At 42.4% G+C, this 22,338-nt stretch overlaps 1 protein-coding gene across 1 annotated transcript in view; it reads left to right on the plus strand.

Annotated features, from left to right (window-relative positions):
* LOC140187912 (breakpoint cluster region protein) overlaps nucleotides 1–22,338 on the plus strand; it is a 446,198-nt gene that overhangs the window by 101,507 nt on the left and 322,353 nt on the right. The window contains exons 3-4 of the mRNA XM_072243771.1: nucleotides 15,516–15,620; nucleotides 19,577–19,762. Of these exons, the coding sequence (XP_072099872.1) occupies nucleotides 15,516–15,620; nucleotides 19,577–19,762 (291 nt within the window). The remainder of the gene's footprint in view (nucleotides 1–15,515; nucleotides 15,621–19,576; nucleotides 19,763–22,338) is intronic.

Here is a 22,338-nt window from a genome sequence, read left to right on the forward strand (position 1 = left end):
GCAGTCATCCACATATGCCAAAACTCTGCATCCCCCATGGTCTTCCTCATGCCCTGCGGGAAGGTTGCAGGGGCTCTGCATATGCAGTTCCTTTATGTGGGGGAGGGTGGGGAGGGATGTCCCGTATCAGATTGATTGTGAGTATGTGGTAAGTGCTCATGTGGTTGCTTAATTGTGTGGTGTGTGGCTTGGGCCTCCTTCTCGGGATCAACTCTCACCTGTCCGCTCTTGATGATATAACCTAGGAAGCTGATCAAGGGGACTTGGAATTCGCACTTCTCCGCCTTTAGGAATAACTTATTCTCCTGAAGCCTCTGCAGGACTTGGCGGACATGATGAACGTGTTGCTGGGGATTGCTGGAAAAGATTAGGATGTCATCCAGATAGACAAACACAAAGCGGTTAATAAAATCCCTTAGTACATCATTAATCAAGGCTTGAAAATCTGCGGGGGCATTGGTGAGGCCAAAAGGCTTAACCAAGTACTCGACGTGGCCTAAAGGGGTATTGAGTGCTGTCTTCCACTCGTCCCCCTCCCTTATTTGGACCAGATGGTAGGCGCTTCGTAGGTTCAACTTTGAGAAGATGGTGGCTCCGTGAAGTGGTTCAAACGCAGAACTTATCAGAGGCAGTGGGTACTTGTTCTTTATGGTTACATGATTTACGCCTTGGTAGTCGATGAAGGGACGTAGGGAACCATCCTTCTTCCCCACGAAGAAGAACCCTGTGCCCACAGGGAGGATGAGGGTCGGATGATGCCCGCCGCGAGAGATTCACTGACGTAACCCTCCATTGCTTCCCTCTCTGGCTGGGACAAGTTATACAGCCGACTGGTGAGTAGAGGAGCTCCGGGGAGAAGATCAATAGCACAATCATATGGTCGGTGTGGAGGCAGGGAAAGGGCGCGTTGTTTACTAAACACTTGTCCCAGGTCATGGTACTCCGCTGGAACCCTGGACAAGTCAGGGGGTTCAACAGCAGATGAGGTCGTGGTGGTTTTTACAGGGGAAAGGCCCGACTGTAGACAAGTGGAGTGACAAAACGGACTCCAGCTGGCTATCTTCCTGGTGGACCAATCAATGTAAGGGTTATGGCAGCTTAACCAGGGGTACCCAAGAACTATTGGAGCTTGAAGAGAGGAGATTAAGTTGTACCTGTTCCCGATGGTTCCCAGAGAGAATCAAAGACAGTGGTGGGGTACAGTGAGTGACTCGGGCCAGAAGTCTTCCATCCAGTGCCCGGGCTTCCAGAGGGGTACCCAACGGCTCCCGAGGAATTCTGGCCTGGGAAGCTATGTTTTCATCCAACAGATTCCCTTCAGCACCAGAGTCTGTCAAGGCAGACAAGGACAGGGACTGTTGGTTGTAGCTTACAGTGGCTTGGATTTGCATCCAGGATTGGGGGACAGAAGGGAATGTGGTCTGACTCACCAGGATCCCCCTTTCTGCTGGTGAGCCCTCCCTTTTGGCCCAAGGGAACAGGTAGCTCGAAAATGGCCGACTGACCGCAATATAAACAATCCCCTGCTCTGAATCTCCGGAGTCGCTCTGTGGGAGAAAGATGGCTCCGTCCCAGCTGCATTAGTTCCTATCCCGGGGTGGTGGAAACGGCCGGGCCGGGTGCTATTCTAGGAGCAGGAGAAGGAGGAGAGAGGATAGGGCTGGGGGTAGATGGTAAAGCGTGCTGTGGGGTGGCCAAAAATGTTGGACGACCAGTTCTCTCCCTCTGACATTCTCGGAGTCGGTTGTCCAGCCTGGTAGCTAGGGAGATCAATGAATCCAGGCTGTTAGTGTCATCCCTAGCCGCCAACTCATCCTTTACCCTGTCACAGAGGCCTTGCTAGAATGCCTCCTGGAGTGCCTCATCATTCCAGCCAGAGTCGGCCGCTAGCATCCGGAACTCCACGGAGTATTCTGCAACACTGCGTGAGCCTTGATGGAGGGTGAGTAGCCGCTTAGTGGCATCTTTACCACAGACGGGATGGTCAAATAGCTTCCTTATTTCTGAGATGAAGGTCCCAAATCGCAGTTGGAAATCTAATGGCTGAAATTAGGGCATAATCAGGGAGAAAGGGCGTAAAAGGGGAACAGCCAAACAGAACCATGACAGTGAAACCAAATGCATACTGGAAGAACAACACTTCATTTCCAACTTGTGTAGCCTATTGTGTGAAAATTTCATTTTACAAATTCAAGTAATTCAGATCTTCTGTATTCCTTTTCTATTAACACCCATTCACCCAGGTTTTCCCTTCTCTTCGTTTCTTTGTTACTCTTCACCACCTAGTTTAATCTGCCCATCACCTACATAACTATCCAACTGAGTTTCTTCTCCCTTAGTTCATTTTTCCTATTACCTGCTACCATCTACGAATCATCCTTCTCTGATCTGATTCCACCTATCACCTAAAAGCCTCTTTGCCTACCCTCTCCCAATTGGCTGCATCCACCCATCACATCTCACCAGTCCCACACCTCCCATTGTGTTACATCGATCACCTATCACTGTGCCTCTCACTTTTATATATGATATCTTCCCTCTGAACTCTCAGTCCTAAAACAAGTTGATTGGCTGCCTCCATAGATGTTGCCTGACTTGCTGAGTTCTTCCAGCAGTTTTTTTTTGCTCCAGATTCTAGCATCTGCAGTCTCTTGTGACTGTGGTTCCTTTAAAATCGAGTACTTTAATCTTCTAGTCTTTTTCCTCCCCTTTGTGTTGACTCAACCATGAGGCCACAGGCTTTCCTGTTACTGCTTTCCTGGAAGCCCCTTTTCCCTAATGATATCTACCATGATCTATCTGTTTGAGAGAGGGAAGGTTACACTACCAGCCTGTACCTACTGCTCATCCACCGCCTTTTCTGCCTCTGCAGCCTCTGCCTCTCTCCTTCAGGTGCGGGAGGCAGGCATACTGTCCATAGTCCAAGACTGGAAAGCTCAGTAATGTTTTAACGTACAATACAGTCAATTAGGAGCTTCACCTGTACACACTTCTTGCTTACAGTGGATGTATCCCTGATTTTGTCATATATTGCAGGAGGAGCATTCCACAGGTATGAGTTCTCCTGCCATACCCTTGTGGTCAGCACTTAGTTAGTCCCCTTTTGTTTGAAATACTGGTTATGTTAGGAACCACCTTCTACTTTAAACTCTAGTTATCACAATCTAAAGTTCCTAACACGGTTAAAGTAAGGTAGAAAATGCCCATCTGGTTGACCCCTCACCAATGCCCCTTTGCTTAGCAACGTCCTTCCTTTAGCAACGCGTGCTCTGCATTCCAGGATTCACTGTAAAAATCATTTTGTGGCATCTGTACTTGCTTTTTGTGAGCCTGAGCAATAATCAGGTGGCATTACTCCTGAGTTCATATAAACTGTCCATTCATCTTCATTAATACATGGTTAGCAGGAGCATCTAGATAGCATTTAGATGCCTTGATGGATTGCTCCCTCTCAAAGCAGAAATGCTATCAAAGGTCGTGCCTAGTAATAAGCAAATGAAAAAACCAGGACCTTCTCAAACAAGAGAAATTCTGCAGATGCTGGAAATCAAAGCAACACACACACACAAAATGCTGGAGGAACTCAGCAGGCCAGGCAGCATACATGAAAAAGAGCACAGTTGACTCTTCAGGCCTAGACCCTTCAGCAGGACTGGAGAGAAAAAGATGTGGAGTAGATTGAAAAGGTGGGGAGGAAGGGAGAAAGAAACGCAAAGTGATAGGTGAAGCCAGGAGGGGGAGGGATGAAGTAAAAAGCTGGGAAGTTGATTGGTGAAAGAGATACAGGGCTGGAGAGGGAGGAGTCTGACAGAAGAGGACAGAAGGCCATGGAAGAAAGAAAAGCGGGGAGGGGCACCAGAGGGAGGTGATGGGCACGTAAGGAGGAAAGGTGAGGACTTTCTGGCAGGGGACCCTTGGAGTGAGCTGTACTTTGGTGCCGCTCCGTACCCCTTACTTTTTTACATGTAACCACTCTTATTTACTTCACCTACACTAAACGATTTATATCATTGAACTATCACTTTACTTACTGAAAATGAATGCCAGAGCACGAGAAGTTAAAGAAGGGAAAGGTCCCGGCGGGAACGGGAAAAAAAATGGTGATCCTGGAACATCGAAGGAAGCTCCCATAACTCTGGAACTAATGAAGAAACTTCTAGATGAAACAGTTAATCCAAGACTTACCGCAATTGAAAGAGTGTTGAAGTCAATGCAAGAAGATTCAAGATCATTCAGACATGAAATCGATCAACAACAAATTAGAATCTCGGAACTAGATGAAGATGGCTGCAAAAGAGATCAAAAAATTGAAGCTCTTGAAAAAAGTTTAACTTCGGTAACTCAGCAGCTGGAACGTTATCAAGTTAAGACTATTGATCTTGAAAATCGCTCTCGACGACAGAATTTGCGAATAATCGGTTTTCCTGAAGATGTTGAGAAGGGAGATCCTACCAAATATTTCTCTAAGTTGCTAATGGATGTGTTCGATCCCAGTATATTGGAGGAGCCCCCAGTATTAGATTGTGCGCACCGTACTTTTCGTTTTAATCCGAAGAAATTGGCCAGACCGAGACCAATCATCATTCGGTTTCATTATGTCCATGACAAGGAATGAATTATTCAAGCTGCTCGGAAGAAAGGTATGATCCAATTTCAAGAATTCAAGTTTAGGATTGTCGGAGGCTACAACCAAGACATACTGAAAAAACGGATGGCTTTTAAACCACAGATGGCAGAACTTTATCGTCGGGGCTATAAATTAGCGTTACTGTTTCCAGCCTGTCTGAGAGTGGTTATGCAGGACAACTCCCGTAGCCTGTTTAAAAATCCGCTGAAAACCCAAAGTTTTCTCGACAATCTGCCTCCCTCTGCGGAGGATTAATTAATGTATCTTTTTTCCCTCTCTCGTCTTTGATTTGTATAGTTCGAGGGTTTTTCCCTTGATCTTGCAGTGTAGGTACGCTTTATATTGTTAAATGATATTATGCTTTTCTGTTAGTGATCTTGTATATCTTAATTTTTTTTTTGAAAGTTATTTAGTTACAATTTAAATGCTTGTTTTCTTTTCTTTCTGAAATGTTACTGGAGTATTATATTTTAAGATGGTGGATTGTTTTCTTCTTCTCAGAATCCTTTCTGTTTCTAACGTCACTTCCGATCATTTATATATGAAAAATTAATATAGTAATATGATCTGACGTTTGATGTTCTTTGAAATACGAGTAAGAAGGACCTATTCGATGCTTGTAATCATTGTAAGCTTTTTCTTACCGTTATAGTTACTCCATCTTCCTCTCACCCCAACCCTCCTCTCTCCATTGACACCCCCAGCCTCCCCCCTCCCCCCTCTGATCCCAGCTCTCAAGATTCCAGCCTTGAACTCCAGGCCGGGTCTTTATGTGCTGCTGTTGTGACTCCCGTCTCCCCTTCCCCCACCACCATTCCGCAGCCCCGTCTTCCTCAGATCCCACCGTCAACTCCTGGGCCCTCGGAGGCTCCATCTTCCTCTCACCCCAACCCTCCCCTCTCCATTGACACCCCCAGCCTCCCCCCTCCCCCCTCTGATCCCAGCTCTCATCCGTGCCGGGTCTTTACCATCCCCTCCGACCTTCAACTGTCGGAGGCAGAACGCTTGGTCCTCAGTAAGGGCCTCACCTTTGTCCCCCTTCGCCCACACCTCAGCGAGTTCCGTGTTCGCCACGATGCGGAACTTTTCTTCCGCCGTCTCCGTCTCCGAGCCTACTTCTTCGGCAAGGACTCTTCCACCCCCACCGATGACCCCTTCTCCCGTCTTCAACCCTCCTCTTCTTCATGGACACCCCGCTCTGGTCTTCTGCTTGCTCTGGATCTCTTTATCGCTAACTGCCGACGGGACATCAACCGTCTCGACTTCACCGCACCTTGTCCCCATTCCAACCTCACTCCTTCCGAACGCTCTGCTCTCCACTCCCTCCGCACTAATCCTAACCTTATTATGAAACCCGCCGATAAGGGGGGTGCTGTTGTAGTCTGGCGTACTGACCTCTACCTTGCCGAGGCACAGCGACAACTCGCGGATACCTCCCCTTATTTACCCCTCGATCGTGACCCCACTAAGGAGCACCAGGCCATTGTCTCCCACACCATCACCGACTTTATCCGCTCAGGGGATCTCCCATCCACTGCTACCAACCTTATAGTTCCCATACCCCGCACTTCCCGTTTCTACCTCCTACCCAAGATCCACAAACCTGCCTGTCCTGGCCGACCTATTGTCTCAGCTTGCTCCTGCCCCACCGAACTCATTTCTGCATACCTCGACACTGTTTTATCACCCCTTGTTCAATCCCTTCCGACCTATGTTCGTGACACTTCTCACGCTCTTAAACTTTTCGATGATTTTAAGTTCCCTGACCCTCACCGCTTTATTTTCACCATGGATGTCCAGTCCTTATATACTTCCATCCCCCATCAGGAAGGTCTCAAAGCTCTACGCTTCTTTTTGGATTCCAGACCTAATCAGTTCCCCTCTACCACCACTCTGCTCCGTCTAGCGGAATTAGTCCTTACTCTTAATAATTTCTCCTTTGGCTCCTCCCATTTCCTTCAAACTAAAGGTGTAGCTATGGGCACCCATATGGGTCCTAGCTATGCCTGCCTTTTTGTTGGGTTTGTGGAACAATCTATGTTCCGTGCCTATTCTGGTATCTGTCCCCCACTTTTCCTTCGCTACATCGACGACTACATTGGCGCTGCTTCCTGCACGCATGCAAAACTCGTTGACTTTATTAACTTTGCCTCCAACTTTCACCCTGCCCTCAAGTTTACCTGGTCCATTTCTGACACCTCCCTCCCCTTTCTAGATCTTTCTGTCTCTGTCTCTGGAGACAGCTTATACACTGATGTCTACTATAAGCCTACTGACTCTCACAGCTATCTGGACTATTCCTCTTCTCACCCTGTCTCTTGCAAAAACGCCATCCCCTTCTCGCAATTCCTCTGTCTCCGCCGCATCTGCTGTCAGGATGAGGCTTTTCATTCTAGGACAAGGGAGATGTCTTCATTTTTTAAAGAAAGGGGCTTCCCTTCCTCCACTATTAACTCTGCTCTTAAACGCATCTCTCCCATTTCACGTACATCTGCTCTCACTCCATCCTCTCGCCACCCCACTAGGAATAGGGTTCCCCTGGTCCTCACCTACCACCCCACCAGCCTCTGGGTCCAACATATTATTCTCCGTAACTTCTGCCACCTCCAACGGGATCCCACCACTAAGCACGTCTTTCCCTCCCCCCCCCCCCCCTGCATTCAGCAGGGATCGCTCCCTATACAACTCCCTTGTCCATTCATCCCCCCCATCCCTCCCCACTGATCTCCCTCCTGGCACTTATCCGTGTAAGCGGAACAAGTGCTACACATGCCCTTACACTTCCTCCCTTACCACCATTCAGGACCCCAAACAGTCCTTCCAGGTGAGGCAACACTTCACCTGTGAGTCGACTGGGGTGATATACTGCGTCCGGTGCTCCCGATGTGGCCTTTTATATATTGGCGAGACCCGACGCAGACTGGGAGACCGCTTTGCTGAACATCTACGCTCTGTCCGCCAGAGAAAGCAGGATCTCCCAGTGGCCACACATTTTTATTCCACATCCCATTCCCATTCTGACATGTCTATCCACGGCCTCCTCTACTGTAAAGATGAAGCCGCACTCAGGTTGGAGGAACAACACCTTATATTCCGTCTGGGTAGCCTCCAACCTGATGGCATGAACATCGACTTCTCTAACTTCCGCTAGGCCCCACCTCCCCCTCGTACCCCATCTGTTACTTATTTTTATACACACATTCTTTCTCTCACTCTCCTTTTTCTCCCTCTGTCCCTCTGAATATACCTCTTGCCCATCCTCTGGGTCCCCCCCCCCCTTGTTTTTCTTCCCGGACCTCCTGTCCCATGATCCTCTCGTATCCCCTTTTGCCAATCACCTGTCCAGCTCTTGGCTCCATCCCTCCCCCTCCTGTCTTCTCCTATCATTTTGGATCTCCCCCTCCCCCTCCAACTTTCAAGTCCCTTACTCACTCTTCCTTCAGTTAGTCCTGACGAAGGGTCTCAGCCTGAAACGTCACTGCACCTCTTCCTACAGATGCTGCCTGGCCTGCTGCGTTCACCAGCAACTTTGATGTGTGTTACTTTTTTTAAACTTTTTTTTGAATATAGTTGGTATTTCTTTTGATAAACATATTTCTTTTGGGTTGCCTTCTGGAAAGATGGGGTTAGGATTAGCTTTAGATTTAGCATTGGCCACTTTCTGGCCTTTTTCTGGGTTTTTATGGGGGGAGGGTGGTATTCTTGTTCTTATTTTTAATTCATTTTTGCTTTTTAAATGGGTTGACCTGAAACTACCAAAATGTCCGAAATGTCGTAACTTCCGGTTCCTCTTTGGACCTTTTCCCCTCTTCCGGGGTCATGAGACTGTACTCTGGTTAACCCTTTACATACCTTGTGCTCAAGCTCATTACCATAGAAACCATAGAAAAACTACAGCACAGAAACAGGCCTTTTGGCCCTTCTTGGCTGTGCCGAACCATCTTCTGCCTAGTCCCACTGACCTGCACACGGACTATATCCCTCCATACACCTCCCATCCATGTATCTGTCCAATTTATTCTTAAATGTTAAAAAAGAACCTGCATTTACCACTTCGTGTGGCAGCTCATTCCACACTCCCACCACTCTCTGTGTGAAGAAGCCCCCCCCAATGTTCCCTTTAAACTTTTCCCCCCTCACCCTTAACCCATGTCCTCTGGTTTTTTTCTCTCCTTGCCTCAGTGGAAAAAGCCTGCTTGCATTCACTCTATCTATACCCATCATAATTTTATATACCTCTATCAAATCTCCCCTCATTCTACGATGGATAAGATTATTAATTTGGTTTCTTGGAATGCAAATGGTTTAAACCACCCGATTAAACGGAAGAAAATTTTTAAAGTATTCCATAGGATGACTGCTCATATTATTTTTGTACAAGAAACTCATGTCCGGAAAGAGGATAATCAGCGTTTTTTTAGATTCTGTAAGACTTAACAATACCACTCGAATTCACAGGCTAAAGTAAAAGGTGTTTCTATTTTTATAGATCCGTCAATTTCATTTCTGCACTATGAGATGATTTCAGATCCGAATGGCAGATTTTTGTTAATTACTGTTTTGTTGTTTAATGAAAAAGTTGTTATGCTTAATGTTTATGCTCCAAATGTTGACTGTCCTGATTTTTTTAAGAATCTCTTCACATCTCTTCCTGACTTAAATGAGTATATATTGATTATGGGTGGAGATTTCAATTGTTGTTTAAATCCTTTGTTGGATAGATCCAAGTCCAATCAAGTACTTCTGAACAAATCGGCCACCCTTATTAACTCTTTTATGACCAACTCTGGAATCTCAGAAATTTGGAGATTTTTATATCCAAACGAGAAAGAGTTCTCATTTTTTTCGCATTTATATCAGCACTATTCAAGAATTGACTTTTTTTATTGACTCCCGACTAATTCCTCTTGTTACTGATTGTGAATATGATTCTATTGCTGTTTCTGACTATGCATCGTTGAAATTATTTAACTTAAGGGATACATTTACTAATTCTAGACAATGGCGATTTAATACCACTTTGCTTCAAGACTCAGATTTTGTCAGGTTTATTGAGGAACAGATTGATTTTTTTCTTTACAATGAATTCTACAGAGGATATTTCCAGTGGGACATTATGGATACTTCTAAAGCATATATTCGTGGACAAATTATTTCATATACTGCTGGATTAAAAAAGTGAGCTACCAATGAAATATTTAAACTGGTTGACAAAATTTAAGAAATTGACAAGAAAGATTCTATAGCCCCTAATAAGGAACTTCATAAACAGAGAGTTGAACTTCAAATGGAACATAATCTCTTATCATCTTCGATTGAAAGTCAGTTAATCAAAACTAAGAGTCAGTTCTATACACATGGTGATAAAACTGGGAAACTGTTGACTAATCAATTGAAATCGGCCTCGGTTAAACGACAGATTCTTAAGATTCGTAAACAAGATGGCACTTTGACGGTTGACCATGACGAGATTAATAAATCCTTTCATGAATTTTATACCTCCTTATATCAATCAGAATTTCCTGATGACTCTACTATAATGCATGAATTTTTAAAGAAATTGAATATTCCAAAATTATCATCTAGTGAACGCTCAAAACTAGATGTACCTATTACAGTAGAGGAAATAAAGAATGCTATTTTTTCGATGAACTCAGGTAAAGCACCTGGCCCAGATGGATATACAGTAAAATGTTTTAAATTTTTCTTTACTACACTGACTCCTTGGCTATGTAGAGTCTTTAGGGATGCAGTATCTATAGATAAATTACCACAATCTTTTTATCGAGCTTCTATTTCCCTAATTCTCAAAAAAGATAAGGTTTCTACTGAATGTGCATCTTATAGGCCTATATCCTTGCTGAATGTGGATTCTAAGATTTTTTCTAAAATATTGGCAATGAGATTGGAGAATGTATTACCTCAAATTATTTCTGCTGATCAGACTGGATTTATTAAAAATTGTTACTCTTCTTTTAATGTTAGGAGATTAATGAATATTGTTTATACGCCTTCACCCAGAATTCCAGAATGCCTTATTTCATTGGACGCTGAGAAAGCTTTTGACAGAGTTGAATGGACATATTTATTTAACACCCTTGAGAAATTTAATTTTAGTCCGATATTTATATCTTGGATTAAACTGATATATCTCACACCTTTGGCTTCGGTATTTACTAATAATCAAAGATCCCCTCTTTTTCATCTATTCCGTGGTACTAGGCAGGGTTGTCCTCTTAGTCCACTACTATTCGATATTGCTTTGGAACCGCTAGCTGTTGCTATTCGTGACTTCCCTAATATATTTGGTATTACCCGTGGAAATGAGACTCATAAATTATCACTATATGCAGATGATCTACTATTATATATTTCTAACCCAGGAAAATCTATTCTGGCAGTATTAATTTTGCTTGATCAGTTTAGTAGTTTCTCTGGTTATAAACTGAACCTAGGTAAGAGTGAACTTTTTCCATTAAATATGCAGGTTCCCATTTATAGAAATTCTCCATTTAGAGTGACTGTTGACTATTTTACTTATCTAGGAGTTAAAATTACTAAGAGACATAAGGATCTATTCAATTTCAACCTTTTACAGTTAATTAATCAGGTTAAACAACTGATTACTAAGTGGTCCCCATTGTCTCTATCACTGATTGGCTGAGTCAATGCTATTAAAATGATTATTTTACCTAAATTTTTATATTTATTTCAAACGATACCAATTTTTATTCCTAAATCCTTTTTTGATACTATTGATTCTAAAATTTCCTCTTATATATGGCAAAACAAAAATCCCAGATTAAGTAAAAAATACTTACAGAAATCCAAGAAAGATGGTGGTTTGGCATTCCCTAATCTAAGATTTTATTATTGGGCAATTAATATTTGGTATTTAATATTTTGGATGCAAGATTGGAATATAACTCTAAGCCCACATTGGGTAAACCTTGAAGGCCACTCTGTACAGGGGTTTTCTTTAGCTTTCCATTTTAGGAACTTCACTTCCTTTTGTACTATCTAAATTGAATAAACAAATGTTTAACCCTATAGTTAAACATACATTGCGAATGTCATTTCAATTTCGTAAATTTTTTGGCCTGAATGATTTTATGTTATCTAATTGCTTTTTTCAACCCTTGGTTATGGACCAAGCCTTTTTGATATGGAAAACGAAAGATATAATATGTTTTCGTGACTTATTTCTGGATAACTGTTTTATGTCTTTTGAGCAGTTATCTCAGAACTTTGATTTGCCTAGATCCCATTTTTTTTAGATACTTAAAAATAAGAAATTTTTTAAATACTATGTTGCCTACCTTTCCGACTTCATATCCCATTGATATTATTGATAAAATTTTAGGTTTAAATCCTTTTCAGAAGGGATTAATAGCAATTATCTATGATATAATTATGAAATTACAGCCAGGTATATCTGATAAAATTAAAAATGAATGGGAAAGGGAACTTCAACTTTGCCTACCTATAGAGAAATGGGATAAAATTTTTCAATTAGTCAATACTACTTCTATATGTGCTAAACATACATTAATGCAGTTTAAAGTAGTACATAGAGCCCATATGTCCAAAGATAAATTAGCCCGTTTTTATTCCCATATAAACCCTATTTGTGATAGATGTCACTCTGAGGTGACTTCTTTAACTCACATGTTTTGGTCCTGTCCTCTTTTGGAAAATATTGGAAAGATATTTTTGATATTATTTGAACAGTTCTATGTTTTGATTTACAACCCCATCCTATTACGGCAATTTTTGGATTGCCAATGGTAGAACATAGATCTTTGTCTTCAGCCTGTCGGATGATAGCATTTGTTACTTTAATGGCCAGAAGATCTATTTTATTGAACTGGGAGGAAACCAATCCTCCTACTACATTCCAATAGTTTTCTCAAACTATATTAAGTTTAAATTTCGAAAAAATTAGAAGTGATATTTTTGATCCTTCGGGTAAATTTGAAGAAACTTGGAAACTTTTATGCAACATTTTCATATGATGTAATTTGACCTTTCCGAATCTTTTTTTATTAACTTATATGAATAGAGGAGTTGACGACATTACTGAACGTGTCTGATTCAAGATATTGGTCTAGCCCTGTTTTGTTCTGTTTTTTTTTGTTGTTTTTCTTTTTCTTTTGGGGGCTTTTCTTTGTTTATATATATTTTTTCTTTTTTTTTCTTTATGACTAATTTTATTATGAATTTGGAAGTCTATGTTACTTAAAATCCTTTTTGTATATGCTTTTAAGATTATTCCAATCTCTTTGTATCAACATTGTTACTGTGTTTATAATTTTGAAAACTAATAAAAAGACTTAAAAAGAAAAAGGAGGAAAGGTGAAAGAGGGAAAAGGAAAAGGGAATAGGGAATGGTGAAGGAGGGGCGGGGGATACATTACTGGAAGTTTGAGAAATCGATGACCATGCCATCAGGTTGGAGGCTACCCAGATGGAATATAAGGTGTTGTTTCTCCACCTAAGTGTGACCTGGTCATGACAGTGAAGGATGCCATGAATAAACACATCAGAATGGGAAGTGGAATTAAAATGGGTGGCCACTGGGAGATCCCAATTCCTCTGGTGGACGGAATGTAGGTGCTCAGTGAAGCAGTCTCCCAACCTACATCAGATCTTACTCCTAGCACTTATTCGTACAAGTGGAACATGTGCTACACCTGCCCCTACACTTCCTCCCTCACTATCATTCAGGGCACCGAACAGTCCTTCCAGGTGAGGCAACGCTTCACCTGTGAGTCCGTTACGGTCATATCCAGTCCTGCTAGTGTGGCCTCTTGCATATCGGTGAGACCTGACATAGATTGGGAGACTGCTTTGCCGAGCACCTGCATATCATCTGCCAGAAGAAGCAGGATCTCCCAGTGTCCACCCATTTTAACTTCACTTCCCATTGTCATGCAGGTGAGAAACTGCTAGGAAGTTCAGCAGTCTTATGAACAAGGAGGCAGTTAAAGGAGAGAGAGAGTATGGCGCGAGCTGGGAAGTCACCATGGTAACAGCTCAGAGCGGTTGAGCTAACGGATGCTGGAATTTTGGATGGATTATAAAAAGTTGATCCTTCGGTCTGATAAGGGCAGAGGAGACACGACACGAGAGAACTGGGGAAGCTACTCGAGAAACTACTGGTGGAGTTTAAGACCACCACGAGAGTGGAGGCCACGGACCAATTAATTTCGACCTGTGATTACTAGTGCGAGTAAGAGCTTGCCTGTGGGGGTCTGCTGGTGATGAACCCCTGCCGTGGGTTAGTAGACCGTTCCCTAGAAGGGGCTCTGTCCATCTGTGTCTGTGTGGGGGTGACACGAAGTGACTCTGAAGACTTCTGAAGCAAGAACAACTAAAACTGCCAACTTGAACATCAACTCAATTAACTCTCTCTCTCCGTCAATTCAACTCGACGCAACACAAAGTGAACTGAACTGCTTAAACTTACCTGACACCGTAAGACTGATATCTACCTCCTGGACTATTATTTTTTGTATCCACACACACATTTATGGAGATATATATAATAGTTTATAACCTGTATGGTATTATTTGGTTTAATGATATTAATTCGTAGTAGTAATAAATATAGTCTTAATTTATAGTAAACCAGACTCCAGGTGTGTTCCATTTCAGCTGGTCCTTTTCAACCCGTCACGGGGTTAGTGACACCATTCCCATTCCAATATGTCAATCCATGACCTCCTTTACTATTGCAATGAGGCTACCCTCAGGTTGGGGGAAAAACACCTTATATTCCTTCTGGTTAGCCTCCAACTTGATGGCACGAGCATCGATTTCTTGAACTTCCAGTAATGTCCCCCTCTTCCTTCACCATTCTCCATCCCATTTTCCCACTCTCACCTCATCTCCTTGCCTGCCTATCACTTCCCTCTTGTGCTCCTCCTCCTTTTACTTCTTCTATGTCTTCCTCTGTCTTCTCCTATTAGATTTCCCCCTTCTCCAGCCCTGTATCTCTTTCACCAGCCAACTTCCCTGCTCTTTACTTCATCCCTCCCCCTCCCATTTTCACCTATCACCTTGTGTTTCTCTCTCCCCTTCCCCCACCTTTTAAATCTACGCTTCATCTTTTTTTCTCCAGTCCTGCCTAAGGGTTTCAGCCCAAAACATCGTCTGTACTCTTTTCCATTGATGCTGCCTGATCTGCTGAGTTTTTCCAGCATTTTGTGTGCGTAACAAGGACTTTCTGTCTGGCTTAGGTACTCACTTCATTGATCAGTGTTATTATATGTAGCAGATATTAGAATGTAGTCAAAGTTGAGTTTTTTGTCTCACGCTAAAGAGATGTATGCACACGTGCGTTGAAAAACTTATTGGCAGCAGCATCACAAGCACATAGATCACATATGCATCATTCTAAAGAAAACTATAAATTAAGCATAAATTATACACAATTTTGTACAAGAAAGTACAAAAATATAGCAGTCCTTGTAGTACAAAGTTATCAAAATAGTCATTGTGTTGCTATAGCTGTGATGATTAGGGTTTTGCTGATTGTTTCATGAAATGAATCGTTGAAGAGTAGTAGCTGTTCCTGAACCTCATGATGTCGGACTTAAGGCTTCTGTGTCTTCTGCCTGATGGTAGCTGGGAGAAAATGATATGGGGATCTTTGATAATAGATATTGTCTCCTTGAGGCAGAGGTTCCTGAGAAACTATCAAAACTATCACCTTTACCACTGAAATAACTACTTGAGTACAGGTAGCAACTTAAAAAAAATTGTCATGGAATATTTATTTATTTACTTAGAACCGTACCTGAAACAAATTGACTTTCTGAAGATGAAATGAGCTGCCTTTCCATACGCACTGCAATAGAGAGCTGATATTTGTATTTTCTTGCAGAGTGAACCTGATTTGGAGAAAGGGTTGGAGATGCGAAAATGGGTTCTATCTGGAATCTTAGCCAGTGAGGAAACATACCTGAGTCACTTAGAGGCTCTCTTATTGGTACGTAAAGTATTTTCTCCTTTTTTTACAAAGCAAATCCAGTTAATACTCAATAATACAATGTAGTCCAGTCAAGCAGGAATGGGAATTTGAAAGGTGGCATTCCTGAGGAGCAGGCGCAGAATATGCTTCTCAGGCTTCATTGTTTAATGCCAATCAGATTACTTGTTCCAACTCCTCCCAGCATCTTCAATACTGCACATAAAACATACAGTCTGTTCTGAGTTCATGGGAGGAGATTACTGCTTCGTGAAGAAAGGCTAAATTCCCCCTGACTCGTAGGATTCCCTCACTGTTGACTGTGGAGGAGGAATATTCCAGATGGCACTGAGAATCTTGAATCCAATCATTTGGTCTGAACCAAATCCCCCATGGTCAGTGGAATCACCAAACCTGTCGGGGCCAAACTGTGGCAGAGACTGCGGTTCCCATAGTGGCTGCAAAACCACCAGAACTGAGTTGAAACAAACCATCCATGATCTTGTGAGGGACATCAAAGAAAAATAAGGAAAAAATGTGACAAAGTTACAAGGCTATTTGTGATTTCTAACTTTAAGTTTGAAACATGGAAACTTTTGGAAGCTATTTATGAAATTTATGTTTTACTTCTAAGTTAAAACTGTTGTTCTCTCTTCAAGTTCATTTTTCCAGACTTTCCTTGGTATGGAATTAAGTCCTTTAAAAACTCTTGTCTGGGTGTTATATTACTGGAAAACAATCAGAAGATTCTTTTAAATGTTTATTTATGCATGGTTTACTCTGGGCAGTATCTTTGAAGGAAGGTTTCATTTAATTAAATGTAACTGTTTCAGTATCTAAGAAGGAGAACCAGGGAAATAACATATTTAATGTTGTTTTCATAGATTTTGCAAGGCATTTAGATGGAATCATATGGCAGACTAATCAGAAAGCTCATGGGATACAGAGCATTTCGATTCAAAATTGGTTCAAAGTAATAAATGATGGTTTTTAATGATTGAAGGGCTGTATTCACGCAGTGGCCATTTTATTAGGTACAAGAGTGCAGGGCTGTATATACACTGTGGCTACTTTATTGGGTATAGGAGTGAAACCCCATGTGCCCATTCACTTCAAGGTTCAATGTCTTGTGCATTCAGAGATGCTCTTTTGCACACTGCTGTTGTAACACATTATTGGAGTTACTGTCACCTTCCTGTCAGTTTGAACCAGTCTGTCCTCTGATCTCTCTCATTAAGAGGGCGTTTTTGCCCACAGAACTGCAGCTGACTGGATGTTCTTTTGTTTTTACACCAATCTCTGTAAACTCTTAGAGACTAGTGTGTGTGAAAATCCCAGGAGATCAGAAGTCTCTGAGATACTCAAACACCACACCTAGCACCAATAATCATTCCATGGTCAAAGTTACTTGGATCACATTTTTTTCACAGCCAGTGCTGCCACAATTTCATCTCTGTTCTGACAGCACAACTATCACCAGGAAGGGCAAGGGCTTCAGGCACATAGAGAAATCACCAACTAGAACTTTCACTCCAATGTGTATGTCATATTGGTTTAGAAATATATCACTGTTCCTTTACTGTTTTTTGAAGAAATAACCAAGGAGTTCGATGAGGGCAGGGTAGTAGACATAGACTATATGGACTTTGTTAAGCTGCCGTTTGGTAGGCTGCTATGAAAGTTAGATTATATGGCGAGAGCTAGCTGACTGGATACAGAATTAGTGTGATGCTAGGAAACACAGGGTGATGGTGGAAGTTGTTCTTCAGCCTGTTAGCCCACGACTAGTGGTGTTCTCCAGGGGCTGGTGCTAAGCCCATTGCTATTTGTGATCTGTATCAATGACTTAGATGAGAATGTACAAGGCATGGTTAGTAAGTTTGCAGGTGACAGTCAAATAGGTGGTGTTTTAGACAGAGAAGATGGTTGTCAGGATTTTTAGAGGAATCTTGATCAGCTGGACAAGTGGGCTGAGGAATGAAAATGTAGTTTAATTTGGATAAATGTGAAATGTTTTATTTTGAGAAGACAAATGGGCTTGGAGTACAACTACATGTTTTCTTGCAAGGCATGTCACAGGCAGACAGGGAGGTGAAGAATGCTTTGACCCACTGGCCTTCAGTCAGGGCAGTCTGTATAGAAGCTCCATCATTGTCTGTAAGGAGTCTCTGTATGTACTCCCAGGGCAATGCATGGGTTTTCCCTGGGTGCTCCGGTTTCCTCCCACAGTCCAAAGCCATACTGGGTAGGTTAGTTGGTCATGGTAACTTGTACCATGATTAGGTTAGAGTTAAATCGGGGTTGTTCAGGGGTTGCTGGGGTGGCATAACTCGAAGGGTTGGAAGGGCCTACTCCATGCTGTATCTCTAAATAAAATAAAAAATAAATAAGATCTGAGAGGTATGTTGAAATTGTATAAGATATTGGTGAAGCCACAATTGGAATATTGTGTTAATTTTTGGTCACCCTACTAAAGGGAACGACGTCTTTAAGCCTGAAAGAGTGCAGGGGAGATATATGAGGATGTTATTGGATCTTGAGGGATTAAGTTCTAGAGAGAGGTTGAGCAAGTTGGGACTTTATTCCCTGGAGATAGGAGAATGAGGGATAATCTTATAAGACAAGGCATAGGAGCAGAATTAGGCCATTTGGCCCATTCTATCATGGCTGATTATTCCCCTTCAACCCCATTCTCCTGCCTTCTTCCTATAACCTTTGAGATCCTTACTAATCAAGAACTTATCAACCTCAGCTTTAGATATACCCAATCACTTGGCCGCCACAGCCAGCCGTGGCAATAACTTCCACAGATTCACCACCCTCTGGCTAAAGAAATTCCTCCTGATCTCTATTTGAATGGATGCCCTTCTATTCTGAGCAGTGCACTCTGGTCCTAGACTCCTCCATTACAGGAAACATTTCCTCCATGTTCACTCAAACGCTCCTCAAATATTAACCCTTTTATTCCCGGGTCATTCTCATAAACATTGTCAAATGCCTGCACATCCTTTCTTAGATAATAGGGGTCTATAAAATCACAAGTAGCATAGATAAGATTAATGCACACAGTCTTTTTGCCAGGTTTGGGGAATCAAATACGAGAGGACTTAGGTTTAAAGTGAGAGGGGATAGATTTACTAGCAACCTGTTGGGCAATGTTTTCACCAGCAGTCAGTATATAGAATGAGCTGATAGGGGAAATGGTTAAGGCAAGTACAATAAAAGCATTTAAAAATGGCTTGGATATGTACCTAGATAGGAAAGGTCCAATCAGTCAAATACAGGCAAATTGGGTTGCATGGACGAGCTGGGCCAGTTTCCGTGTTCTGTAATTGTCTCCATACCAAAAGCTAATACACTCGCATTGAAGGCAGAGGCAGTATCTCAATAGTGCAGTAACCTCACGTGCTATGCACTGGGAGTTGGGAAATGAAATTTGACCAAGTCTCTTGTTTTTGACCAACATGATATAGTGAGGATACAAAGTCTTCCTTTGCTGTTAATTTCTAGAATTCTATTATTGTGTTTCACCAATCATAAGTGTACTGTACTGTGATCTTCCATAATGTAAAAGTTAAAGTTAAACTTTTGCTTGCTATCTTCCCTCACATTTTTAACAATCTCTGCCCTACTTGCTTTAATACCTTTTCTGGTACTCTTGGCACTCCAAACTTCCATAAATCTAATTAGTTTATGAAAGCCTTTATATTGAAGTTTGAAAAACTTGGTGATTACTTTTTTCTGTACAAAGATATCAATATCAGAGCATGAAAACAATTAACAATTGCAGTAAAACAGAATTGTATACAGGAATAAATTGAATTACTTGCTTGATTAGAATTGCTGTTGTTTGTCACCTGCATTATAGCATTTTATAGTGATGATTCTATACTTTTTGGAAGTGTTTTTTTTTGAAAGTTCATTAACCACAAGTTGTATTTGTACAAGAGCCTTCACTTTATATCTTTATGTTGTAGCCTATGAAGCCTCTTAAAGCAGCTGCCACTACATCTCAACCTGTTCTCACCAACCAACAAATAGAGACCATCTTCTTCAAGGTTCCTGAGCTTTATGAAATACACAAGGAGTTCTATGATGGGCTGCTGCCCAGAGTTCAACAGTGGAGTCACCATCAATGTGTTGGAGATCTCTTTCAGAAACTGGTAAACTTTGTTAGCCTCATCTATGAAATTGTTCTAAACATCTAAGTAAGTTGCACCAATTAAAGTTCTCTTATATGACCATTCAATTAGCCCCTTAAACATTTCAACAGATTTATAGTGCTTGGCATGACACATCTTATGGAGCTTTGCACTGCTTAAAGGAATATTGAAAATACAAACAAGTACACTGTTAAGCATTTTCTAATACCTTTATATAAAATGAACCACAATTTTATGCCTCGGTACTCCAAGGCATCAAAAAGAAAGAGCTATTCTCTTTCATGTATCTAGCAACTTTTTTTCCCCTGTAAACTAAAGTTGTTTCCTTATTGGCTTGAATCTATATTTATTTACTGTTTATTAAAATAAATAAACCATTTTAACATGTATGATTATAACATGCAGAATTTATTAGGAGTAGTTGAGGATTTTGTTTTGAATCTCAGTTGTAGGTAAAGAGAGATTAAAGCTGTGTTAGAAATATTTGGGGAATTGTGTTAATTGCTGAATTTTATATAATTTGCATTTCAATACAAATAGTGATGATTAAACGGAATGAAAACACTCCTGGACGATGAAACTTACCTAGATACATACGGAGGGGGAGGGGCTAGAACTTAGTTTTATTTATTGAGATACAGCATGGAATATGCTTTTCTGACCCTTCAAACTGCGACTCCCAGCAATTCCTAATTTAGTCCTAGGTGGATCATGGGACAATTTACAATGACTAATTAACCTACCATCTGGTATGTCTTTGGACTATGGGAGGAAACTGGAATACCCGGAGGAAACCCATGTGGTCACAGGGAGAACATACAAACACCTTATAGGCAGCAGGGGGAATTGAACCCTGGTCACCTATACCACTACGCTACAGTGCCAAGATGAAGGGAAGTTGAGTTTATTGCCACATGCACAAGTATATTTATGCATACGTGCAATAAAAAATATAGTTACACTAGCAATACAGGCACATAGCATCAGATATACGAGAAAACCTGTAGACGCTGAAAATCCAAGCAACGCACATAAAATGCTGAAGGAACTCAGCAGGCCAGGCAGCATCTGTGGAAAAGAATGAACAGTCGACATTTCAGGCTGAAACCCTTATCAGGACTGGATAAAAGGATGAGAAGTTAGAGCAAGAAGGTGGGGGGAAGGGATGAAGAAGTACAAGGTGGCAGTTGATAGGTGAAACTGGCAGAGGGGAAGGAAGTAAAGAGCTGGGAAGCTGATAGGTGAAACAGATAAAGGGCCGGTGAAGTGGGGAATCTGACAGGAGGAGGTAGAAGACCATGGAAGAAAGGGAAGGGGAAGGAGCTCCAGAGGGAGGTGATGGGAAGGTAAGAAGATAAGGTGAGAGATAGAAACGGGAAAGGGAATGGTGACGGGGGATGTGGGGGGAATAATCAGAAATTTGAGAAATCGATGTTCATGCCATCAGGTTGAAGGCTACCCAAACGGAATATAAGATGTTACACCTCCAACTTGAGTGTGGCCTTATTGTGGCAGTAGAGGAGGCCATGGACTGACATTTCAGAATGGGAAGTAGAAAATTTAAGTGGGTAGCCACTGAGAGATGCCGCTTTCTCTGGTGGATGGAGAATATGAGCTCAGCGAAACATTCTTCCAAGCTCTGGCAGACAGAGTGTAATATCATATACCTTTTTAGTGGAGTGGAGTTCAAGCGCATCTTTACATTGAGTCATAGAGAAGCGCAGCACAGAAACAGGCCCTTTGGTCCATCTAGTCCCTGCCATTTAAACTGCCTACTCCCATTGACGTGCACCAGGACCATAGCCCTCCATACCTCTACCATCCATGTACCTATCCAAACTTCGCCTAAACGTTGAAATTGATCTTACTTGCAACATTTATGTAGGCAGCCCATTCCACACTCTGATGACCCTCTGAGTGAAGAAGTTTCCCCTCATGTTCCCCTTAAACTTTTCACCCTTAATCCATAACCTGTGGTTGTGGTCGGCGGGAGGAGAAGATGGCGCAACGCAGCGCGCGCGGCCGTTCCGCATGATATCAATTATGTGTAACTAGGGGGCCGTGCACAATCCGGATTTGATAGAGACAGATGTGAAGAAGCACGGAGGAACATCTGGAGTAACTTCTGAAATGCCTGCTTCGCTGCCGCTGCTACTGTGCGATCGAGAATCTCCGGAGATGAAGGCCCCAAATCCTCGGCTTTGCCTATTGCCTGTTGCCGGGGCCAGGGTCGAAGCGCTCGGCAGAGATGGTGCTCGGTGTTGAAGAGCTGGTCGGAGGCTCGGAGTTCCTTCCTCCCTCACCACCATTCGGTCCCAGACAGTCCTTCCAGGTGAGGCGACACTTCACCTGTGAGTCGGCTGGTGTGATATACTGTGTCCGGTGCTCCTGATGCGGCCTTCTATATATTGGCGAGACCCGACGCAGACTGGGAGACCGTTTCGCTGAACACCTATCCTTTGTCTGCCAGAGAAAGCAGGATCTCCCAGTGGCCACCCATTTTAATTCCACGTCCCATTCCTATTCTGATATGTCAATCCACGGCCTCCTGTACTGTCAAGATGAAGCCACACTCA

The sequence above is a fragment of the Mobula birostris genome, chromosome 25 (assembly GCF_030028105.1).
Source record: "Mobula birostris isolate sMobBir1 chromosome 25, sMobBir1.hap1, whole genome shotgun sequence".
Classification (NCBI taxonomy): Eukaryota; Metazoa; Chordata; class Chondrichthyes; order Myliobatiformes; family Myliobatidae; genus Mobula; species Mobula birostris.